Raw genomic sequence first — 23,557 nt, forward strand, 5'->3', positions numbered from 1 at the left:
TGGTTCCCTGTTTGAGGCAATGTTTTTTATGGCCGGATGCCCTTCCTGACGCCAACCCTTGGTCGCCTCTTACGATGCGCAGGGATACGGTGTACCTATTCTAAACCGGGGTACACACCGTGATCATTCATCCCAGCAAGCTGGTACTCATTTTGCCGACCTCGGAAGGATGACAGGCTGGGTCAACCCCCCCTGGCGTTAATTCAGCGATCGATCGGGATTCGAACCCAGGATCCTAGGATCCCAAGCCGGCACCCTAACCGCTAAGCCAACACCAACACCATGGTAAACAACATACTGGCACTAAAATAAAAAACCAACAAATAAAACACTGACAATTTCAAAGGAGATACAGAAGAGAGGTAAATAAAATACCTTTTTGCAGCAACAGTGATTCAGATCACTGAATAGCTCTTCTCACGCACAATTTTAGCTCTTTCACGAGCCTCGATTCAGTATACCAAAAAAAAGAAAAGAAAAAAAAAAAAAGATGTAGTTAACGTGTACATGTTTATTCTTAACTTGCCATTTGTCATGCCTCGTGTATATTCTACTGCAATAAAAATTGATTCTGAAAATAAACAGATTGTTAAGGGAAAAATGAAGTTTGTTAAAGGAAAAAACACTGTTCAGCAATAAAAGCAATATTTACCATTAAGGATGAATGTTAAGCAAACAATTGTGAAAAAGCATCTTAAAAATATAGAATTAAGGAAGAAAAATAACAAAATGTCGCATACATAAATTCTGATTAACAAGGGCAAGCAAAAGGCTGGTGGATGATCGCTGAGGACAACAGAGTAATCTGTGGGTTGAGAGGTAAGGCTAATCGAAGAATTGTGGAAAATTATCGCGCTCAAGAACTGTCTGGAATAAGCTCTTCAAAGCCTTCGCTCTCACGCACAAGGGCTCTTTCAAGTATGACGCGACCTTCCTTGTATCGCTGGTCATCCTCAGTGGCAAACTCATACATCCATCCAAGCTTGCTCGTGCATTTCTTACAGCTCACATCTCGAACCATGTGCCGACCAGTCAGCATGCCACGGTCCTGGACTTCACTGAATGACAGGTTCACAACCTTGTTGAAGAGGAAGGCCTTTTCTGTGGCTCCAGTGAAGTGAGTGGAGATAAGTTCTGCTCAGTTAGTGAGGATGGTGTCACAGTTGGCACATGAGAAGAGCCGTGTGCCACCGATGTGGTCCAGAAATATGCGACCCATTGCGCCGTCACACGCTGAGGAATATTGGGGTAAGGTTGATGTCGATGATAGTGAAGACTGAAGCTCAGAATCCGAACCCACGACCACTGCCGCGCCAGCTGAGGTAAGAACACGATGCCTTAGTATATAGTATATATTTTACTTAAAACATCTATAGGTATAAAAAACATGAAAGAAACATTTCTTAAACTGTTTAGATAGAAAAGATAATGATTAAAGGTTAACACTTACTCTCGTTCCAATTGATGTCTTGCAAACCGTGAAACGATCATACCTTGATATATCTCTCCGAGATGATGGGCCTGGTGTTGGAGAGGATGGACCTGGTGCTGGAGAGGATGGACCTGGTGCTGGTCAATTTTCTTAAAGTAAACATCAAGGGTGGCTTGAACAGAGCTTTTCTCATATTTCTCTTGTCTACTGCTCCCCTTATTATATACTTTGTGTGTCTGTTTGATTTTTTCTCTGTGTGATAAATGTTAGCTCTTTCGCGAGCCTCGATTCTGTATACAAAAAAAAAAAAGGTCATTTTTCTTTTTTTCATAGGCTTTACAGAGGTCGGTTCGTAAGTACAGGCGTTCGTAAGTCGGGCGTTCGTAACCCGGGGACTGCCTGTATATATGTATATATATATATATATATATATATATATATATATATATATATATATATATATACATAGTATATACACACAAGAGCAATCCATGCCTACCTCAACTTTTGGTAGATCTTCAGGGTTGCAATTTGATTGGAGTTTGGTGCATGAGGCTTCTGTAGATGACAAGCTCTTTCCCAGGTCTTCGACTTGGCTCTCCAGCCCAGTCTTGCGTGATGCAAATTCTCTCTGCCCAACTCTGCTTCCTTGGCAACCCTCATAAACTTGTGCCACTTGTTGGCTTAAAGCCACCTGCAGTGCCTGGTTCGAGGAAAATGTACAACTGGTTCTGGAAAGAACACTATATATCTGTAATAAGTACAACAATGCAACATTGCAACAACCCCAAGAGAAAGGTAAAATTTATACTTTTGTATGTTACAATTCCCAAACGAGGCCTCTATATTTTCAATTATCTGTTGGTGTTCATACACATTGCACCAAATGTGTTTTATTTTAAACAATACCAACCATATTCCTTGCTAGGTTCATGTATTTCATCCTTTCTGCCCTCCCTTTCCCCGTTTGTTCATTCTATTGAGTTTTGTCCAATTGATGTTTGTTCTATTGATGTTCGTTCATTTGTATTGATGTTTGCCTTCCTTGCTCTTCCATGAGCTTTGCTCTTGTAAAGAAATATTAAATGTTCAACCTGGAGTTCAGAAGGCAAGTCCGACAGCTCTAGTCGCTCTTTCAGTTGCTCCATCTTCCTGGTGGCACAGTCGACGTTCTCCTTCTGTTTCTCCAACTCATCCTGAAAGGAATCATCAAGCTAGTGGGGAAGAATACCACACTGGAGTTCCACTGCAAACAAATCAAGTTGCAAGTGCAAACTATTCATTGTTATACTGTATATAAATTAACTTGGTGATGAATTTAACTCGATGGTTTGTGATCATATAAATTGTAGAGAGGTTGACACGAATGACCCTGATGTGTGATATTTATTGCATTGCACAGAAAGCATATTGTACCATGAAACAAATACCAATTCAGCCCACAGAATGGATTAATTCTAGGGGGCCACGATGAGAGCTTTGATGCTCCTTGTAGGTTAGAGCAGGACATTGGAATTTAACCAGGGTGCTGGCAATACCTTGCAAACTCTTATGAAAGACACCGTGGGATATTTAAGGTCCATCAACAAATACTAGCCTACGGGACACCCAACTTATGAACGTCCATCTGCACTTTGTGATGCAACGCCCTGCTTCGAAGCATCAATCCGGCAGTTTATGTCAGGTCGGGAATCAAACCCAGAGTAGACACCTCAAAGGTTAATGTTCTAACTCTGCAACATCTTATCAACATGATGTAATTGAAACAGAAGTTGCATGACATTGTTTTATGAGTACAGGACAAAATAATGTATTTTGTCATCAGAAATAGTGTCCGCCTTGAGTCTGAGAGCTAGGCCTGTGGTGCAAATCCTGGCCGAGTCATACCAAAGACTTCAAAAAATCGTCACGCGCTGCTTCCTTGCTTGACACAACAATTAAAATGGCATAATATTTCAAGTTCGAATGGCATATTTTATCAGGTCATAGTCCATTCCATTATTGCAGGTGTTGCTGCACACACAGCTAAATAATTCAGTTCAAATACTAGTTAAGATTAACCAAGTTACGTTACTGTGCCCACCTCAATTTCCTGCAAATCCTGGTCCAATCGATGGCACTGGCCAGTGTGTTTCTGTGCCGGTGATAGTTTTAGGAGTACAGCCGCAGACCATGCCTCGGCCTCAGAGCTTAACCTCTGTATGTCATCCCACTGTGCTCCAGCTGCGTGCAGATTCTCGGTGTTTTCCTCAAGGCGTTCCGATACCTACAAAGGAAAAACAAAATTCAAGGTTTGAAAGTTATCTTTTATCTTTGTTATCTTTGGAATGTAAAAATTGGTTAAATTCATTGTATTAAAAATGCATAAGATACACGATGTAAGTATTCAATATCAAATGAGATGAGCTTTTTTGAGCTGTGTAGTTATATCTTTGATCTCAAAGCAGGGGGTATTTTAACTGGTGTTCTGATCTGATTCTGGTAGCGCGTATTTTATGATGAAATATGATGTTAATTTATAGAAGATGTTAATGTAGATGTCCCATATACAATCATAGGGGCACAAAAACTCCTATGGAATTGTTCAGAAAAATAGGCCTTTGAGTTGTCAGAATGGCTTTATTAATAAATTAGGCAAGAATTGGCTGTTTAAAGCTTTCTTGAAAGCTCTGAAGGTGGTGATACGTACATCAAGCCAGCTGTCAAGAAGGTTTTCAGTCTCTGCCTTGAGGGCAGTCGTGTCACAGTCCTTCACTTTTCGGAGTTCTGCCAACAGGCCTCGACCCTTACTTGCAAATCCATCTAATTGTTCCTGGAAGGTACTGAGCTCTGAGCGCACTGTCTGGTGCTGTGAAGAGGATAAGCTATGGTAAACCCATGGATCACCAGAATGATCAGTCACAGAGCAGTCATTATCAGACCACATACAATCAAAATCTTACAGAATATAACGTTTAATTCAATGTTAGTCTGATTTTTTAAAATCCATTGTATCATAGTATATTATCATTTTATAAATGGTACAAGGATGTATTTACAGGGGTGTGTGGAAAACTCATGGAGGTGACATCAATTTAATTGGATTGAGAAATGACAAACCGATACATAATGGATGTAATAGTTACTGAGAACACCTCTTAGTTCTCCTTCAGTTAAAAAAACATGGAAGAGCAGTTAACACCACTAATGAAATAGTTATGACAAACCTTCGCCTGTAAGCGACGAACGTCTTCACGTGAGGTCCGAGCCAGCTTCTGCATGATCAGGCTCTCAGCATTCTCCACCACGTGATTAAGGGTGGCTTTGCAGTTCTGGTAGTCTCTCATAAGTGTAACTAATCCAGAGCAGTGAGATTTCCTGCAGCACAAAAAAAAATTAAGACCTTCAATCAGTGTCAGACGATCAGATAAGATGAAAAAATTAAGTGTTTTGAATCAAATTCAATTATAATGAGCTTGAATACTTGAATCTTGTTCAAATATAGTGCAATGCTAATAAAAAAAATATTGTATACAAAGTCGAGGCCCATGTAAGAACGACATATTAAACAAAAAAAACACAAAGCGGACACATTAAACTTATAATAACGGGAGCGGAAGACAAGAGGGGGAGAAAGAGGAAAGCATACAAGCACAACAACAGAAGAGAATAGGGATGTCGGTAGCTTTGTGGAAGGGAGAGGGCTGGGGAGGGGTGGGGTGGGAGGGGTACAATTCAATCAGGGTAATTGTTTTGTTTTGTTTTTGTTTTGCATAATATGACCACTCACATGATAACTTAACTGACATTTCTCTTCCAGAAGATTTGGGTTTCTAAATAAATGTTGTAATTTAGAGATATTTTCCTCTGGCGGCATATATATATATACATACAGTCACGTGAAAAAGTAAGTACACCCCATGTAAAGTTTTGACTTTTTCAACATATTTCAACATACAGCTATTTGATCTTCATTTCAACAATATTGATAGATAAAGGTGATATAATATAACAAATATCATGAAACATTTACATTTTGTAGTCCATTGTATAATTTAAATAAACATAAATGCAAATTTCGCATGTGGAAAAAGTAAGTACACCCCTATATTTGTCACTACTTCAAATACCTAAAATTAGAATCAGGTGCACCAGCTCAGGTGCAAATGATTACAACATCGTTGGAGAGGATCTTGGAGGAACCTGTCTTATTTAAACCTCAAACATTTCGTTTGATTTGCTCTTTGTTGTTGAAGTGTGCGGCGTCACCATGCCTAGATCAAAAGACCTCTCTGAGGCCTTCAGGAAGAAGGTTATAGATGCCTACGAGTCTGGGAAGGGATTTAAAAAGATCTCCACACAATTTGAAATCAATCATTCGACTGTCCGGAAGATCATCTACAAGTGGAGAAGATTCCAAACAACGCCAACTTGTTCAGGCCTGGCCGCCCCAGGAAGTTCAGCCCGAGAGCAGACCGCAAGATGCTGAAAGACGTCTCGAAGAACCCAGAATGTCATCACGGGACCTACAGGTAGCTCTTGCCACCGTTGATGCTAAAGTGCACGAGTCCACCATAAGAAAGAGGCTGCACAAATATGATCTACATGGGAGGTGTGCAAGGAGGAAACCTTTGCTGTCTAGAAAGAACATCATGGCAAGACGAAAGTTTGCCAATGAACACCAAGGCAAAGACCAGCACTTCTGGAACAATGTGCTCTGGACAGATGAGTCAAAGGTAGAGCTATTTGGCCACAGTACCAGAAGACATGTTTGCGAAAACCAAAGACAGCATTTGACCACAAGAACCTGATATCAACTGTAAAACATGGTGGTGGAAATATTATGGTTTGGGGTAGCTTTGCTGCATCAGGGCCTGGGCAGCTCACCATCATAGAATCCACTATGAATTCTTCATTGTACCAGAGGGTGCTTGAGGATAATGTGAGGCCATCTGTCGGGAAGTTGAAGCTCAACCGAAGGGGGACCTGAGAGCATGACAATGACCCTAAACATACCAGTAAATCCATCAAGGAATGGCTGAAAAGAAAGAAATGGAAGGTTCTGGAATGGCCAAGCCAGAGCCCGGATCTAAATCTCATCAAGATGTTGTGGGGGGATTTGAAACGAGCTGTGCATGCAAGAAACCCCTCAAACATCAACAAACAACAACAACAGGCATTTTAAGGCCATTTTCCCTGCAAGAGCGGGGGTCAGCCTTGCGGTCCCCATGACAATGTTCTCCATTTTGCCCTATTTTCTGCATCTCCCCTTGTTAACCCCCTTGCCCGCATTTCTTCTTCGACCATCTTTAGCCAAGTCGTTCTCGGTCTTCCCCGTCCTCTACTTCCTTCTACATTCATTTCCATCACTCTTCTCAACCAGTCACTTTCATCCTTCCTCAACACATGACCAAACCATCTCAACCTGTTTCTCTTCACAGCATCCATCACAGGCTCTATTCCCATCATCTTTCGCAATTCATCATTTGTCTTCCTCTCTCTCAACGATACTCCACACATCCACCGAACCATTCGCATTTCCACCCTTTCCAGCCTTCATTGCTGCTCTACATTCATTACCCATGTCTCACTCCCATAAATCATAACACTTCTCACACATGCAGCATACACCTTTCCCTTCAGCTTCAACGACACTCCCCTCCTCGTCAGCACGCCACTCAGTTCCCGAAACTTCTTCCATGCACATCTCACTCGAGCAACAGTTGCCGAGTCTGATCCACCTTCTCCATTCAGCATGTCTCCGAGGTAACAAAATGTTTTCACACCTTCCAGCTTCACGCCATCTCCAAGATCCAACTCAACATTTCCTCCATCTGCAGCTCCCTCTGTGCACACCTTACACTTGAATGTAGCTGCCACACTGGTTAATGACCCTCTCAAACCACTACATTTTTGATGAACCCACTCAGCGCACATTGTACATTGAATGTAATTCACTCCGACACCCTTCCTGCACACAGCACACGGCCACTTCCCAGTTCTTTCCACCTCACCACATGCTTTACCACTTGCCATCACCTTCGTTTTTCCGATATTCACCTTCAGACCTTTTGACTCCATACATTCCTTCCACTTGTTCATCTTCTCCTTCAGTCCATCCATACTTTCTGCAATCAACACCAGATCATCTGCATACAACAACTCCCACAGTAAACCCTCCTTTACGTTCTGAGCCAGCACCTCCATCACAGCTACAAATAGTAGTGGACTTAGTACCGACCCCTGATGCACTCCCACCTTCACCTCAAACTCACCACTGTTCCCGTCCTTCATCCTTACAGCTGTGCGTGCTCTTTTGTACATTGCCATCACTACTCTGATCAACCATTCCTCCACTCCTAACTTCCTCAATGCCCATGTCACTACTTCACGTGGAACCCTATCGAATGCTTTCTCCAGATCAACAAACCCAAGAAACAACTTCTTCCTTTTCTCCATATACTTCTCCTGGAACTGCCTCACAATAAAAAGCACGTCTGTCGTTCCTCTTCCTGGCATAAATCCAAACTGAATTTCATCAATCTTCACTTTCTTCCTTATCCTCCTCTCCAACACCCTTTCCAATACCTTCATTCCATGCTCCAATAACTTTATCGCTCGATATGAGCCACAGTCCAGAGGGTCACCTTTCCCCTTGTATAGAGGGACGAGGGTACTCAGTTCCCAATCCACTGGAATGCGGCCTTCTTTCCCCACCAGATTGCAGATTTCTGTCATTCTCTTCACACCCCAATTTCCGCTGCCTTCAACATATCTCCCACAACTCCCGTCGGCCCTCCCGCTTTTCTACTCTTCATTGCTTTTATCGCTTCCTCAACTTCCTTCTCGGTTATCTTCTCTGCCGGTCCTAAAACTGGGTTACTCTCTATGTTGCCATCCCATTCATTCTCTGCATTCAACAGGATTTCCATATATCTCTTCCATCTTCCTTTAATTCCATCTTGGTCCACAACGATTTGTCCCACTTCATCCTTCAAGCAACTCACCCCCATCACATCACACCTCTCTTTCCCTATCTGCTTTGCAATCCCGAATACCGCTCTCTGACCCTCTTCCAAATCCAAGCGTTCTCCAAACATTTTCCTACATGCCTCTTGTGCCTTTGCTACCTCTTTCTTTGCAGCCTTATTGGCTGCCTTATAACTTTCATTCTATGCCTTTTCTGCCCCCATACCCTTCGCCTTCTGCCACTCCTTGAACTTCTTCCTCTTCTTGTCAATCTTCTTTCCAACTTCATCATCCCACCACCATGTTTCCGAGTGCCTCGGTGGTCCTTTTGTCCATCCACATACCTCACCAACGGCTCCCAACAGACTATCTTTCATTGACATCCAACCACTTTCAAAGCTCAACCACATCATCCTCGACCCTACTCAGCCTCTATTTTAATGCCTCCCTTACTGTCACCTCTTTCAACCTCCACACCTTCATTCTCAGTTGATACTTCACCCGCCGAGCTCTCCTCGCACCTTTCACCCTTATGTCGCAGACAACCAAGTGGTGCTGTGAAACAGCCTCCTCCCCTCAAACATCACACAGCTGAAAGAATTCTGCATGGAGGAGTGGGCAAAAAAATTTCCCAGTCGATGTCAGAGACTGGTAGACAGTTATAAGAAACGCCTACTTGACGTTGTTTCTGCCAAAGGGGGCAATACCACCTATTAGAGCCAAGGGTGTACTTACTTTTTATATATACATACATACAGATATACAGGGTGTCCCATAAGTCTGGAGCCATAAGGCAAAATAAGTGATTCATGATTTTTATGTGATTATAAAACTAAGAAGTGATTCATGAAGTGATTTTTATGGGATGGTTCCAGACTTATGAGACAACCTGTTTATTTGATTCCTTCATTCAATTCCACAGTGTCTTTCTTGTATTGTAACACACCAGCATTGTTTGTTATGTGCTGGCAGGATGGCCTAGAGGTGCACACTCACCTTTAAGCTGTCTAGCCTGGATTTGAATCCTGACCTAGCTATAAAGGGTCATCCCGGTGTTTGACAGGCATGGTGATTCATGGATGTGTGTGCCGTCCCTCAGATGGATGTTAAACTGAGAGTCCCGTCAAACCAGTATTAGTTGGTGGATGTTAAAGATCCCACAGTGTCCTATGCAAAGAGTAAACGAGCCATCACCGGCACCCTGAAAAAAATCCAAATTTCTGCCCTAACTACTGCTGGGAAAGCAATGGCAAACCACCCAGTATATAACTCTTGCCAATAAACTGCTTCAGCAGCAGAAACGCTCTGTAACATTATGGTACATCTGATTTGTTTGTTGCTGAACATCAGATTTGTTTGTTAAACCAATAATAATGCTTTAACTGATCTCTGATGGGCATTCTACCTGTCAGGGATATTTTCCATTGATCCTCCGGCAATGTCATGGCAGTACTTCAACAGGTTTTGCCTACCAACTATCAAGGGTGCTGGTGCTGGGTGCCTGGTGCTGGGTTAGCGGCTAGGATGCCAGCTTAGGATCCTAGGATCCTGGGTTCGAATCCCGGTCAATCGCTGAATTAACGCCAGGGGGGTTGACTCAGCCTGTCATCCTTCCGAGGTCGGCTAATTGAGTACCAGTTCACTGGTAATTCCCTGCTTGTCGTTAAAGGCGGCAAAAAGGGTTGGCGTCAGGAAGGGCATCCGGCCGTAAAACATTGCTTCAAAAAGGGGACCGAAAAACAACAACAACCACGGTTCCCGAAAAAGGCCAACCCCCGCATGCGGGGAAAAAATGGCCTCTAAAGGTGGTTTTATCAAGGGTGTTTTTAAGCCTACTTCAAGGTCCCAAATGTCACTAGCTTAAAGTTTTACAAACATTATTTTGAGTCGCCCTGAAGAGACTTGGTGGAAGAGTAATCACCACAACTGGCAGTGAATTGACATCCTCAGCGAGATCAGCTCACCCACCAGCCTAAACCAAGCATTGGAATGCACTGCCTCCAGCAAATCCCCATTCCTCCTAATCTGGGGATCTGTGGTATGGCTAGTGAAGCATTCTTGAACTCTCGCAAAAAATACAAGCAAATGTGTCAGTGTTATGAGCAAAAACACCATCTGCAAGCAGCTGCTCCTGCACCTCATCATCATGTTGTTCATCTCATATCGCTGTGTGATCTACATCCCTGTGGGTCATCATTCTCAGATTCGTGGAACTTTCTTGCAATAATTTCCATCATGCATGCACTTGTCTCGTCACTGTGAACTTCTAATCACTTTCTGCTCTCCGTTACTCCTTCTTTACTTTCCTGCTCATTAGTTTAAGTAATTGTTTTTCTCTCCTTATAATAAATTTTTTAATCATGTCCTAAGTGGTACAAGAAAGCTGCATGCACACATACATACATATCACGTTATTTGTCTTCATTTTCTTGTTTGTCTGTTTTAACATTAATGTTGCTCTTCTATGAAACTCGATTTACACAGAAAAATTTTAAACCATACCTTTCACTGACCAGCTTGCTGATGTCACCAAGGGTGTTTTTAAACTGCTCAAGCCATTTACGTGCATCCTCTACCAAGTCTGCATTTCTAGAAGCCAGCTTTTCAGTCCTCTCTCCAAGCAGGAACAGCTGTTGTTGGCAGGCTTCTACATCCTTCTCTAGCTGTGTGAAGAAACGCAACCTGCACAAGAATCAATTCTTACCATTTGCCCATCATCTAATGTGGTGATTAATGTTTTCATGGCAAGTGGCAAGGCTATGGAATTCTAGCATTGAGAAAGTACGCTCAGCCTTACGACTTCATTTTGACACAATCATGGCCTGTAGATTCATAGCATGACTTTGAGCTTTGTTGTGTACAGGTATGCAATCCGAGGTGTGACAATGAAAGCTGGAACCAAAATAAAAGCCTGACATGGACATTTAAACTGTACAAACCTGTGATGAACATGTGTTCATGAAACAAATTAGCTTAATCACAAATCAAAATTCATCAGATCTCTAGCTGCTGGCAATCAAGTACAGTAGACTCTTGTTCAGATGAACAGATATATGCTTAGTGGACCACTTCTTATGATTATTCTCCCAGTGAGAGCAAAACAGGTCCATTCACATCACGTTGATGACACAAAGTAGATTGAATTTGTAAAAAAGAAAATCCAAACAAATACACAACCGAAAGAGGATACGATATGATTGGCTAAGCCAGGGAATGGGTCCACAATATGATATGGTATGGTAGGCGTAGGCTATGATTGGCTGAGCGAGGAGTGCTGAATGAAGAACTTCAATTATTCATTCAGCATGCCCATCAGATCATGTTGTTGAAATCCCCTTTTACCTCCTATTCACAAATTTGCATACTCAGTTTATCGAATTCATCTCAGTGAGAGTGGTGTGTTAAAGCACAATTCGTTTTATCGAGTAGTTGTCTTAATGAGAGTTCACTGGTAAAGCCCCTGTCACACCTTGACGATTTAGCCAGCGTATGCCGACGTATCAAAATTGAGTGCTGGTGTGAGTCATACGCTGGCATACGTCGACAAATTTTGTGCATGCACAAAATTTGTCGACGCGCTCGGCGTACTACGACGTATGCCAGCGTGCTTCAGCGTGCTCTTAACGTAGCCAAATTTTTCATACGTCGGCATACGCTGGCTAAAACGTCAAGGTGTGACAGCGGCTTTAGTCTCATTTAGTTTGGAGTTGACATATTATCTACAGCTGGACAGTTGTTATACAGTTGGAGCAGATGGACATTACTGATTTTGAGACTAGATGTTGAAAATAACAAACAAATGTTAAACAAGCGTGTAAATGCAAAATATACCTTTGCTGAAGAGCAAATAATGTAGGCTCCTTAAGGACCTCATCATTTGCCTTTTGCTCGATGATTTCAACATTCATTTGCAGGTGCTCCCTTCCGATTAAGTAGTGCTGCCAGAGGGCCTTCGTTTCCTCGGCCTGGCTCTGTTTGACTCCAAGCAGCTCTCGCACCCTCAATTCCTCATGCAAGAGCTTTTCAACGATGATCCTGCAGCTCAACCTCTTTTCTGCAGATTCCTCAAATAGGCACAACTGGGAACGAGACAACAGACCATCCAAAGAAGCCGCCCATGGTTCCAACTCAATTAATGCAGAAGAGACCTTATGAAGGAGCTCAGTTGTAACTTCAGTTTCGCTCTGTCCAAAGCTTGTATCAGTTTCTATGTCTGACCCAAGTTGTTGAAGTTGAAACTCTGCAATGCCTAGCTGCTCCAGGAAATTATTCAGTGTGCCAATGGCTTCCTGCCTGGCATCGACAATCTTCTCCACCTCATGAAATCGTTGCTCCAGTTCATCCATTTGCTGGTGCAGAGCCATAGTGTCCTGGGTTTTCAGCCATTCAGACAATTGTTCTGCAAGTTCTTGAGCCTTTCTGCAGATTCCAGCCTGCTCTTGAATGGTTGTTGCTTGGGTCTAGGTATGTCATTGGAATACAAAAAATATGCCATTTTCAAATGAGGATTAATATAAAGAGTAGATAATGAATTGCCCATAATACATAACCATGGCAATACTCACATTTATTAAACTTGAAGCAACTTTCAAGTCTTTAATGTTAACTTCTCCAGTAGATTGCAAAATAATCTGAAACTGCAAGATCCATTCCGAAAGTTTTGTAGATAAATCTTCATATTGCTGATAAGCTGCCTTTGCATTTTGCAGAAATGAAACTCTGAAAAGAAAATACATGTATATTATTATAACTGTGATATATTGTATTACAGCACATTTTGCTCTCCATAGCAACTCTTCTTCACGGGAATGATGCTCGATGGCCTTCATGCGGCGGCTCTCTTATGGCTTCGGGGTTGGACGTACCCATTATCACACTTCCATCACCAACTAATCTTACCTCAGCTAGGTTGCAAAGGGTTGGCTCCTCTTCCTTTCACGTTTCCCACTTCCCCTGTGTCAGGGAATGTTGGGCCCTTGTGAAGGATGATAACTCACATGGATGATAACTGCACTGATCTGCATGGACATGAAACCTTGCACCGTATGGCTGACTGACTCATCGGCCATGGATTAAGCCCACTTTACGCTTCACGTGTGCGGGGTAATAAAATAGACGTGAATATGAAGTACGCTTGTTATGGCGCACATTTTCTTATTTAAAACATTGATAACATTTGGGATTCTGTGCTGCTCTTTTTGAGGGAATATAATCTTACCTGCATGAAATTGACACTGGCAAGGCCTCCCATCTATCACACAACTGTTGTCGCCAGCACCCAATCTCTTCCTGGCTCTCTGGTCCCACAGACTGCAGGGTATCAGCCTCAATCATGAGGGATTGAAATGAAATTTCTTGCTTCTTCATGCACTGCTGCAGTTCCTGTGTAGCAATAGGATAAACCATCTGGGTAAAAATGTTCACGTGATCGAACATAACGATCAACCTTCTATCACATCCAATTAATGGCACATTTCAGAAGTTCATCGTTTTCTTATTTCTCTTGACTATAATACTTTTTGATGGATTAAAGAAAAACAAATCATAATAAGACATAGCTGTGAAGATCTACAGCTGCACTTCACCTTCAGCACTTTCAGTTCAGAGTCCAGCCTGGCTGGGTTAGCTGGCACGCAAGGGGATGTAGGTGAAACAGCCACCTCACTCTGCTCCAGCCATGAGACAAACACATCTCGTCCATTCTCGTATCTGCAATCCATTAGACCTACGACTTAAACAAAATGGTTTCTTAATAATGAATTACTCAATGGTTCATTAACAATTGATAAATGTAATAACTGCTTGTGGAAATAAATCTTGCAGAATATATATATACTAGCAGAAGTACCCGGCATTGCCGGGCGGGGAGGGGAGGGGAGGGGGGAGGGGAGGGGGGAAGGGAGGGGGGAGGGGAGGGGAGAAGAGGGGGAGGGGGAGAAGAGGGGGAGGGGGAGGGGGAGAGGTGGAGAAGAGGGGGAGGGGGAGGGGGAGAGGGGAGAAGAGGGGGAGGGGGAGGGGGAGAGGGGAGAAGAGGGGGGATGGGGAGGGGGAGGGTGAGGGATGGGAGGGGGAGGGGGAGGGGTGGGAGGGATGGGAGGGGGAGGGGGGAGGGGGGATGGGGAGGGGCGAGGGGGGAGGGGGGAGGGGCGAGGGGGGAGGGGGGAGGGGGAGGCGGTAAGGGGGAGGGGGAGGCGGTAAGGGGGAGGGGGAGGCGGTAAGGGGGAGGGGGAGGGGAGGGTGAGGGATGGGAGGGGGGAGGGGGAGGGTGAGGGATGGGAGGGGGAGGGGGATGGGAGGGAGGGGGAGGAGGGGAGGAGGAGGGAGGAGGAGGGGGAGGGGGAGGGCGGAGGGGGGAGGGGGAGGGGGAAAGGGGAGGGGGGAAGGGGGAAAGGGGAGGGGGGAAAGGGAGGGGGAGGGGAGAAGGGGTAGCATGGAGGGGGGAGGGAGGGTGAGGACGGACGGGGGAGGGGGAAAGGGGAGGGGGGAAGGGGGAAGGGGGAAAGGGGAGAGGGGGGAAAGGGAGGGGGAGGGGAGAAGGGGTAGCATGGAGGGGGGAGGACGGACGGGGGAAGGGAGGAGGAGGACGGACGGGGGAGGGGGAAAGGGGAGGGGGGAAGGGGGAAAGGGGAGGGGGGGAAGGGGGAAAGGGGAGGGGGGGGAAAGGGAGGGGGAGGGGAGAAGGGGTAGCATGGAGGGGGGAGGACGGACGGGGGAACGGAGGAGGAGGACGGACGGGGGAGGGGGAAGGGAGAGGGCCAGTCAACAATGACGTTGCAGTTCTCATGGTCGGAGAGCAGCACAACAATCGCGACATCGTCCTGCATCTTCGAAAGAGCACGAAGCGGATTTTGGAGACTCACCGATCCTGTGACCCACGTCCTCCAGTACCGGCGTTGCCGGGCGGGGGAAGGGAGACCCGCACATTCTCAACCCATACATTCGCCCTCTCGACTCAAGCTCGTATTCGATTCGTATTCGAAATCGAAAGGGGAAATCCTTCGTATTCGAATTCGTAAACACGAAATATGAATTAAAATTTAATTCATATCGCACAAAATCGACACAAAAAAAAACGCAATGGCTTTTCGCCCTGAATTACATGCAAACGTGTGACGTGTGACGGGATGGAACATCACGTGATCGCTCTGAGCGAATCAGCGAGCTGCTCGCACTGGCTGAGATTAGCGGGTACTTCGCTGAAATGCGCTGAGGTAAATATGAATAAAAAATATGGATCTCGTCAAATATTGTTTCGGCCATGTTCGTCCCAGGCTCAATGGCCATGTCTATGCCAAATATCAAGCACGTGAGCCTCTCCGTTTCGGAGTCTATCGGTAACATCACACACACACACACACACACACACACACACACACACACACACACACACACACACACACACACACACACACACACACACACACACACACACACACACACACACACACACACACACACACACACACAACTGTGTTTTATATATATAGATATATATCTATATACCTTTGCCAAGTATCAAGCAGTGCTCCCAACTCTTCCTGCTTCTTCACAGCCTTCACCATATCTTCATCATACCTCTTGCGAAGAACCACTACCTCGTCATTCAGGCAGCAGCTAAGCCGGCTCGCTTCTGCTGACAGTGTGGACACGGAACCCCTCAATCCTTCAACCTCCTGCTTCACATCCTGTGAGTAACATTTACAGGGTATGTTTATGAAGTTTCTTTTTCTTTTTAGGGTGCTAAAAGCAAGATGTAATTTAACCTCTAACATTAAATATTAAAAAAAACAATTTCTGAAACCTGTGGCCGATTTGGATATGTGCAGGTATTGACTGAGTGCTTGGATTATTACACATGTTAAATAGATCTAATCCATGAATACTAAAAGAAACCTGTCAATTGCTGTACGCACTAAATAAATTTGAATACAATTACCTGTTTGTGTCTGTAGTGGCAATATCCATGCTGTTCCTGTGTTTTATTACTCTTCAGAGGATTATAAACTTGGAAGATCCTTTTGCAAAAGTATTTGAAATTGATAAAATGAGTTATTCATTGATTAAATAAACTGTATAGCAAAAATGAAATAAACATAATGTGGTTTCCATAACTGCTCAATGAGCACAAAGGAACACAGTGCCAGCTTGAAATAATGAGCAAATTGCATCATTATAGGCCTCATATTTGGAACAAGCGTTACGCCTAGGTCCCCCGTCAGGGGAAGTGATGTGAGTTGACAAAGTGGAAGACGCAGAAAACATGCTATGATATGATATTCCGCTCACAAGGTTCAGACATACATGGAGGCGGCCATCTTGGATTTTGACGTGGCGACCCAATTTTCAAGAGGCTTCTTCCTTATGCCGAGATACACCCAGGCACCAGATTAGAAGTTGGTACTTCGCTTATTTTTCAAGATATTCCGCTCACAATGTTCAGACATACATGGCATCAGACATACATGGCGGCAGCCATCTTGGATTTTGAAGTGGCGACCCAATTTTCAATAGCGTTCTTCCTTATGCGTAGATACACCCACACACCAGATTAGAATTTAGTAGTTCGTTTATTTTTCAAGATATTTCGGTCACAATGTTCAGACATATATATGGTGGCGGCCATCTTGGATTTTGCCGTGGCGACCCAATTTTCAATAGGCTTCTTCCTTATGCGGAGATACACCCAGGCACCAGATTAGAAGTTGGTACTTCGCTTATTTTTCAAGATATTCCGCTCACAAGGTTCAGACATACATGGCATCAGACATACATGGCGGCGGCCATCTTGGATTTTGACGTGGCGACCCAATTTTCAATAGCGTTCTTCCTTATGCCTAGATACACCCACACACCAGATTAGAAGTTGATACTTCACTTATTTTTCAAGATATTCCGCTCACAAGGTTCAGACATACATGGCGGCGGCCATCTTGGATTTTGACGTGGGTTGCACCCACACACCAAATTCGAATGCGGTCCTTCGCTTACGCACGCACGTACGCACACCCGCACGCATGCACGCACGCCCGCCCGCACGGACGGACGGAAAAACCATAGTCCCCCTTTCGCTCCGTGGTGCGACGGGGGACAATAAGCTGGCATTTTGTACTAAATCCTTGTTAATGGACATTTAAAAAATTCCCACTCCAACCAAATGCAATGCCACCACCATAGCTGAGATGCAGTACTGCTGTATTTGCTTTTCAGCTGTCTGGTCTGGCTTTGATTCCCGACCTGCCTACAAACGGTCACTCTGGTGCTTCACCTGCAAGATATTGCAACAATGGCTGCATCATCATTGGGGATGCATCTAACTAAGCATTTACTGGTGGACATTAAGCGCGCTCGCCAAATTCCAAATTCCTGCTCTAACTTATAACACCGCGTAACAGTGTGGTGACCTCTCCAGGAAGGGTTCTTAATTAGCAACGTTCACAGCTCGTCATGAGAGCTCTCGTGCTCTGTGAAGAGTACAGACATGCCTTTTGACTTTGACCTTTATTGCTGCAAAGTACGATATTCAAAAATGCAATTATCTCAACTAGAAAGAATCTCAAAATGCAAAGCCCGTCCTTGTCCGCTTTGTACTTGAACTAAACTTTAAGAGAACAACAGCGAAAAAAAAAAGTTATGACACACACACACACACACACACACACTTTGAAACCTGGGAGGTCTCCGTTCCACCTTCTGAAACCCACATGTAGAGATATGGAGATGACAAAAAATTACATACACACACACACAGACACATTGCAAAATTGCAAAACTCCATCTCTCACTGGTCTCCCACTGTGTAGCACACAGGCTAATAATCTTTGCTAACAAACAAATATAGTTGTGGAGAGGATTGAACAGAAAGTGGAAAATATAATAATGAAAACTAAAGTTGATCGGAAACGGTGCTTGAGGGCTTTGGGCTGAAGGCCGAAACAGTCCTAAGCTGTTATTTGCTTGGCATCGTCGAAATTTTAAACAAAACATTTGATCTTTCTTGTCCTGATACATATACAGTAAAGCACCGCAACTTAAGGGATCTGTAGTTGATGAAATTGTAAAATGGCGAGCAAGTAATATATGACCATAAATCACAAGCCCGTGTCTTCACCCTCAAGTTAAGGATCAAATGTCGTCAATAATTTTTACATGTTCTCCTCATGAGAATTAAGTAAGTGAGATTGTCAGTTTGCCACATGTGACATGACATCCCTGAAGGCTTTGGTGACATTACAGAAGATGACAAAGATGCTCGAGTTCCACAGGAAAGAACTTACAGTTGATACAACTGACGGCCCCAAAAGAGGTTGTTGACCAGGAGCAACATTTGACGTCACAAAGCCCACTTTCTTCTTCGAGAAGGAATGTCTCCCAGAAGCCCTACTGCCACCAGCCTCAGGGTGTCGACTCGTTTTTTTCCTCCAGACTGGTTCACTGTTATTCCTGAAGTTTATTGAACCTATTTTTCAAATAAGACCTCATTAACCCTTTGAGTACGGATGACGTCCAGTGCCGCAACCCGCGAAAAAGTTTTCGTTACTACACGTCATCGACTATACCTATAAATAGATCATCAGTACGTGGTTGCATTCCCGTACCAAAATGCCAAAATTAATCCCGTACCGGGGGTATTTTTATCAAAAAAAATCCCGTACTCAAAGGGTTAAATGGAGTTCACAAATCGCAAGTGTCTTCGGTTTATTGGGACCCTAACCAAGTGAACTTGCAGTTCTCAATTGTATTTTAAAGGTAAAAAGTAAGAATATAAATGTAGTGAAATTATACCAAGGTGAACCCAGGGTGTGCTCGCTACAGAAGGGGCGTCTATAAGACCCGGGACAACCGGGGCACGCGGACACTCCAGCGGAACTCACTGTGACATAGTCCTGTAGTTTGAATGGTATGTACGCCCCTAAATGCTGCGTTGACTGTCCTCTCTGTTGGACCATTGTTATATTGAATCGACCATTGCTGCTCATGAAATACTCTGATTTTAATGCCTGTTGCATGCATGTATTCTTACAGGATGTACTACAGATCTAAATGATATTAAACCTACCCAGAGGTCAAGTCGTGTCTGAGCTTGATTTTCACGACAATAAATATTTGTGAAAAACTGATAAATTAGTAAGTGTAAAAACATAAAACTTCCATCAGTTCACCAAAATTATTCCAAATAAGTAATTTGACATAAGCAAGTTTTCATGACATTATGCTGTAATCGATGACATCAACACACAATCAATGGCACAACTAAACAAGTCAAAAAAGCAAAAGTTGTTTGAACTGTAGAGGCCACAAAGTGTATACAAAAGACAGAAAGCAAGCAAGAGAAGGACAGAGTTTGAAATGCTTTCACCTCTCACCATGTGAGCAAGCAGAGCTTTGTGTGTCTGAGAAAGGCAACTGCAAATGCTTAGAGGAGCAAGCAATTTCCCCTCCAGCTCAAGAAGCCTGTGAATGAGCTAGAAAAGAGATAGTGCAGTGTGAAGCATCTTTGAAGTTAAGCACCAAGCAAATGGACGAACATGCATCATCTCTTCCACCCAATGATGAATGCATTGCGTGCAGAGAAAAAAGAAAAGCTGCGGACCAGCGATATTTGATGTGACAATATCCTTTTCAGGGGCTACGGTGTTAATTTATTATTTAATATAATGCCACATAAGAAAGTGATCAAGGTGCATGATGACAACTTGCAAGAAAACTTGCAATTGCAACCAAACCCGCGCCGGGAAATACAAGTGCCCAAACCTGGCCGAATACCGACGACTGTTCACGAGAGAATAGCGACACTTTGTGCCAACTTTGCACATAGGGTAGTTTCAACATAACCCACGGTAGTTTCAACCAATGCCCAGGTAACAGCACGTGGGCATGGTTTGAAAGTACCGTGAAAACGGACGTTTTTCCGATTCAGTCGTAAACTCCACCACAAGCGTAGAGATTGTGCGTGGTGTTTCAGCATCTCGCTCGAGAAGTCTGTTTTTACAGAAATGCACATTTTACAGAATATAATGTTCATAAAAGAGTGGTGCAAAATGAAATTGCTATTAAACTTCGTGTTGCACACTCTTATAGACATCCTGTTTATTCCTTTCAAATACCTCCACACTGATCTTTTTATGTGAATGGATACATCATGCAAACAGCTCATGACGCATGAGGAGGGAGTTTTAAATGGTGTCGGGCATCTCCAGGTCACATGGCCGCAGAACCTTTGAACCAATTGCAGGATGAGGTGAAATGCAGGAAATACATTATCTAGAAGTTGTTCCAGGCTGGTAGTATAGCCTAGCCTAGAGGCATATGCACTTGTCTCTGAGCTGTCTAGCCTGGGTTCAAATCTAGACCTAGATATAAACTGTTGCCCTAGTGTTTCACAGGCATGGCGATGGAAGGACATTAAGAAGGAAGGACGTGGCGACATCAATACGGGCATGTCCATTGGAAGGACATTAAAGTGGATGTTTCATCTGTCAGCATTACTTGGTGGGTATTAAAGATCACCTTTGGTGTCCTTTGTGAAGAGTAGATGGGTTATTGCAAGCCCCCTGGCAAAATTCCTACCCTGACTGACTGCTGGGAACGCAATGGCAAACCACTCAGCATAGCCCTTGTCTAGGAACTGCTTCAGCAGTTCCAACGATCTGAAAAGATTAGTATGGTACAATGATGATGACTACGACGATGATGATGATGATGAGGAGGAGGAGGAGGAGGAGGAGGAAGAGGAGGAGGAGGAAGAGGATGATGATAGGTTTGTTCACAGTTTTTTTTCCAGTGTCTAAGACTTATGAAAGAGCTTGTACAAATATTACATGCAAGACAAAGACATGAGGAGACAATGGACAAAACGATGTTCTTTTCTTCTTGTGTCCCCAACCCCTCGCTTTCTGTACCCACCCTACCCAGTCGCACCTAACTGCTCCTGGACTCTGACTTTTGCAACGGAAAAGGTAGAGCAGTTTCTGGCAACCCTAGACTCTGATATGGCAACTGGACCGGAAAGCATCAGCTCATGTATCCCAAAAACATGCTCTGCTGCTCTTGCCCAACCTCTTTTCTTCCCTTTTTAACCCTATAATTTATCTGCTTAGGTCATCTTCCATCTGCTGAGAAATCCACCAACATCACCGCATTACATAAATGGAGTACAAAAACTTAGCCCTTTAACTACAGGCCTATCACCTTAATTCCAATCATCACAAGGTCCTGGATTCCATCATCATAGTTGACATAAAATCATTATTTTCTCCAACAACCTCATTTCAGATCATCAATTCAGATTCAAACCATGTTACTCTAGCTTTGACATGCTGCTTCAACTCTCCCAACAATGGATGTAGGGTCTCAATATCAAACATAAGATCTGGACCTTTTTCTGGACATATTTCGAGATTTCATTCCTGACAAATCCCACACTCTCACTCTCTCTCTGAAACGACTGTCTGGCAAACCCTCACATATACTTTCTTAAGAATCTTCTTCAAGCGTTCAGTCATTCAAACTCGTGGGTCTCACAATCAGCCATAATCCTTCTTGGGCAAACCACATTTCAAAATTGGCCTCCAAAGGCAATTTGCCGACAACATACATCATGCAAAGTCCTTCCTTAGCACACCTGAACTCTTATCCACCGACAAGGCCTTCATCTGCAACTTGATGGTGTACTCCTCTCCCCTCTGGGCTGGTGCCCCTACCTCACACCTTGCTCAGCTCAATGCCATGGAACCAAAGGCCCTTCCAAGGTTATTGGAATATGCTGCAGAGTATATGGGTCTATCAGTTTGCCATCACAGATAGGTCGTCAGTGGTCTCCTTGCGCTTCCTTTCTGATTTTGCACCCTTTGCCCTCTCCATACTTTGTCCACCACAGTTTTCTACAGGACGTATACAGTCCACCTGCAAAATCCTTCTGGTGAAACTTCCAAAGGCTCACCAGGCTTAGTGCTCACCTCCACTCATTTGTTCCTCTTCTTCTTGACTGCAGAACCAACTTCCACATTTACTTCAATCTCATTCCTCCTACCAGGTCTTCAAGGCAATGGTTCACTACCATCTCAGATCATCCCTATGCAAAATCATGACTTTTTCTACACCTCTGTTAAACCACCTTCCCTCCTCCTCCCACGCCCCCCTCCCACTCCCCACACCCCAAATTTCCAGTTTATCCTTCCTGAGTTTTTGCTTCTGTATCCATCTTGCCCACTCATTGCAATTTCCGGTACCCCTCATCCATACACCCATCCCTTGTTTGTCAACCTCCATCTACTTTGTCCCTCAGCCCTACAGTCAACTTTTCCCCCTCTCTCTCTGTTGTCCCTTTTGTTATGTTCTATCCTGATCCATTCTGTGTTCTAGCTCTTCCACGAGCCTTGACTTTGTGGACAAAAAAAATCAACAAGGTATACAGGATTTGAATCTGAGATTTCAACATCATGAGCTACAGTATGTGCTCAGATGGGAACACTATAAAGAAACCAAAATTTCAAATGACAACCATCCATTGATTCTGTGTGGTGCAACTAGTTTAAGGAACAAAAAGTGGAATTCAAAGACTGTATCCAGATATCAATACAATCGGTTATCTCGGGAATGTGTTAAAATGGCAGACCATGATCATGGACATGTCCTCAGATAAATGTTTTTGACTGAAGTCATCTTGTATGAATTGCCTAAAAAAAACACCACCATATATAATTTACCATGTTATGTAAAAGTCGATTATAAAAATGTAATCATGTGTGAGTCATTGCATCATTCGTGCATTCTGGGGAAATGCTTATTAAAGGCTTTGTTGAAAATCGAAACTTTCAGAAGGACCCAAATGCAATTTAAATCTTCACCATATTTTAATATTTATATTACAATTAGATTAATGAACAGCATTAAATAATTAAATTGATTTATGTGGGAAAATGACATTCCCAGACCAGGAATCGAACCCAGGTCCTCTGAGGATCGCCCAGATAGCTCAGGGGGCAGAGCACTGGCACGGTTTTCCAGAGGACCTGGGTTTGATTCCTGGTCTGGGAATGTCATTTTCCCACATATAGCAATTTCTTTCCATTACAATAAAACTACATCAATCGCTTTTTCAGAAAACAAGTTGAGCAAAAAATAAAGAGGGTCAAATTTGTGGTTATAATCATTAATATTTACAACATGTCATCTGGT

General features: G+C 43.6%; 1 protein-coding gene and 1 pseudogene across 1 annotated transcript in view; both read right to left on the reverse strand.

The window, feature by feature from the left end:
* LOC137435376 (nesprin-1) overlaps window positions 1–23,557 on the reverse strand; it is a 375,431-nt gene that overhangs the window by 339,014 nt on the left and 12,860 nt on the right. Inside the window, exons 7-17 of the mRNA XM_078784359.1 lie at window positions 15,884–16,065; window positions 13,966–14,089; window positions 13,599–13,762; window positions 12,946–13,099; window positions 12,212–12,840; window positions 10,883–11,062; window positions 4,639–4,789; window positions 4,122–4,280; window positions 3,516–3,698; window positions 2,527–2,628; window positions 1,932–2,135 (exon numbers count right to left, since the gene is read on the reverse strand). Coding sequence (XP_078640485.1) covers window positions 1,932–2,135; window positions 2,527–2,628; window positions 3,516–3,698; window positions 4,122–4,280; window positions 4,639–4,789; window positions 10,883–11,062; window positions 12,212–12,840; window positions 12,946–13,099; window positions 13,599–13,762; window positions 13,966–14,089; window positions 15,884–16,065 — 2,232 coding nt within the window. The remainder of the gene's footprint in view (window positions 1–1,931; window positions 2,136–2,526; window positions 2,629–3,515; window positions 3,699–4,121; window positions 4,281–4,638; window positions 4,790–10,882; window positions 11,063–12,211; window positions 12,841–12,945; window positions 13,100–13,598; window positions 13,763–13,965; window positions 14,090–15,883; window positions 16,066–23,557) is intronic.
* On the reverse strand, window positions 738–1,335 carry LOC137435379 (protein yippee-like 5 pseudogene; annotated as a pseudogene).

This window comes from Myxine glutinosa, chromosome 9 (assembly GCF_964187855.1).
Source record: "Myxine glutinosa chromosome 9, kmMyxGlut1.1, whole genome shotgun sequence".
NCBI classification, from domain to species: domain Eukaryota; kingdom Metazoa; phylum Chordata; class Myxini; order Myxiniformes; family Myxinidae; genus Myxine; species Myxine glutinosa.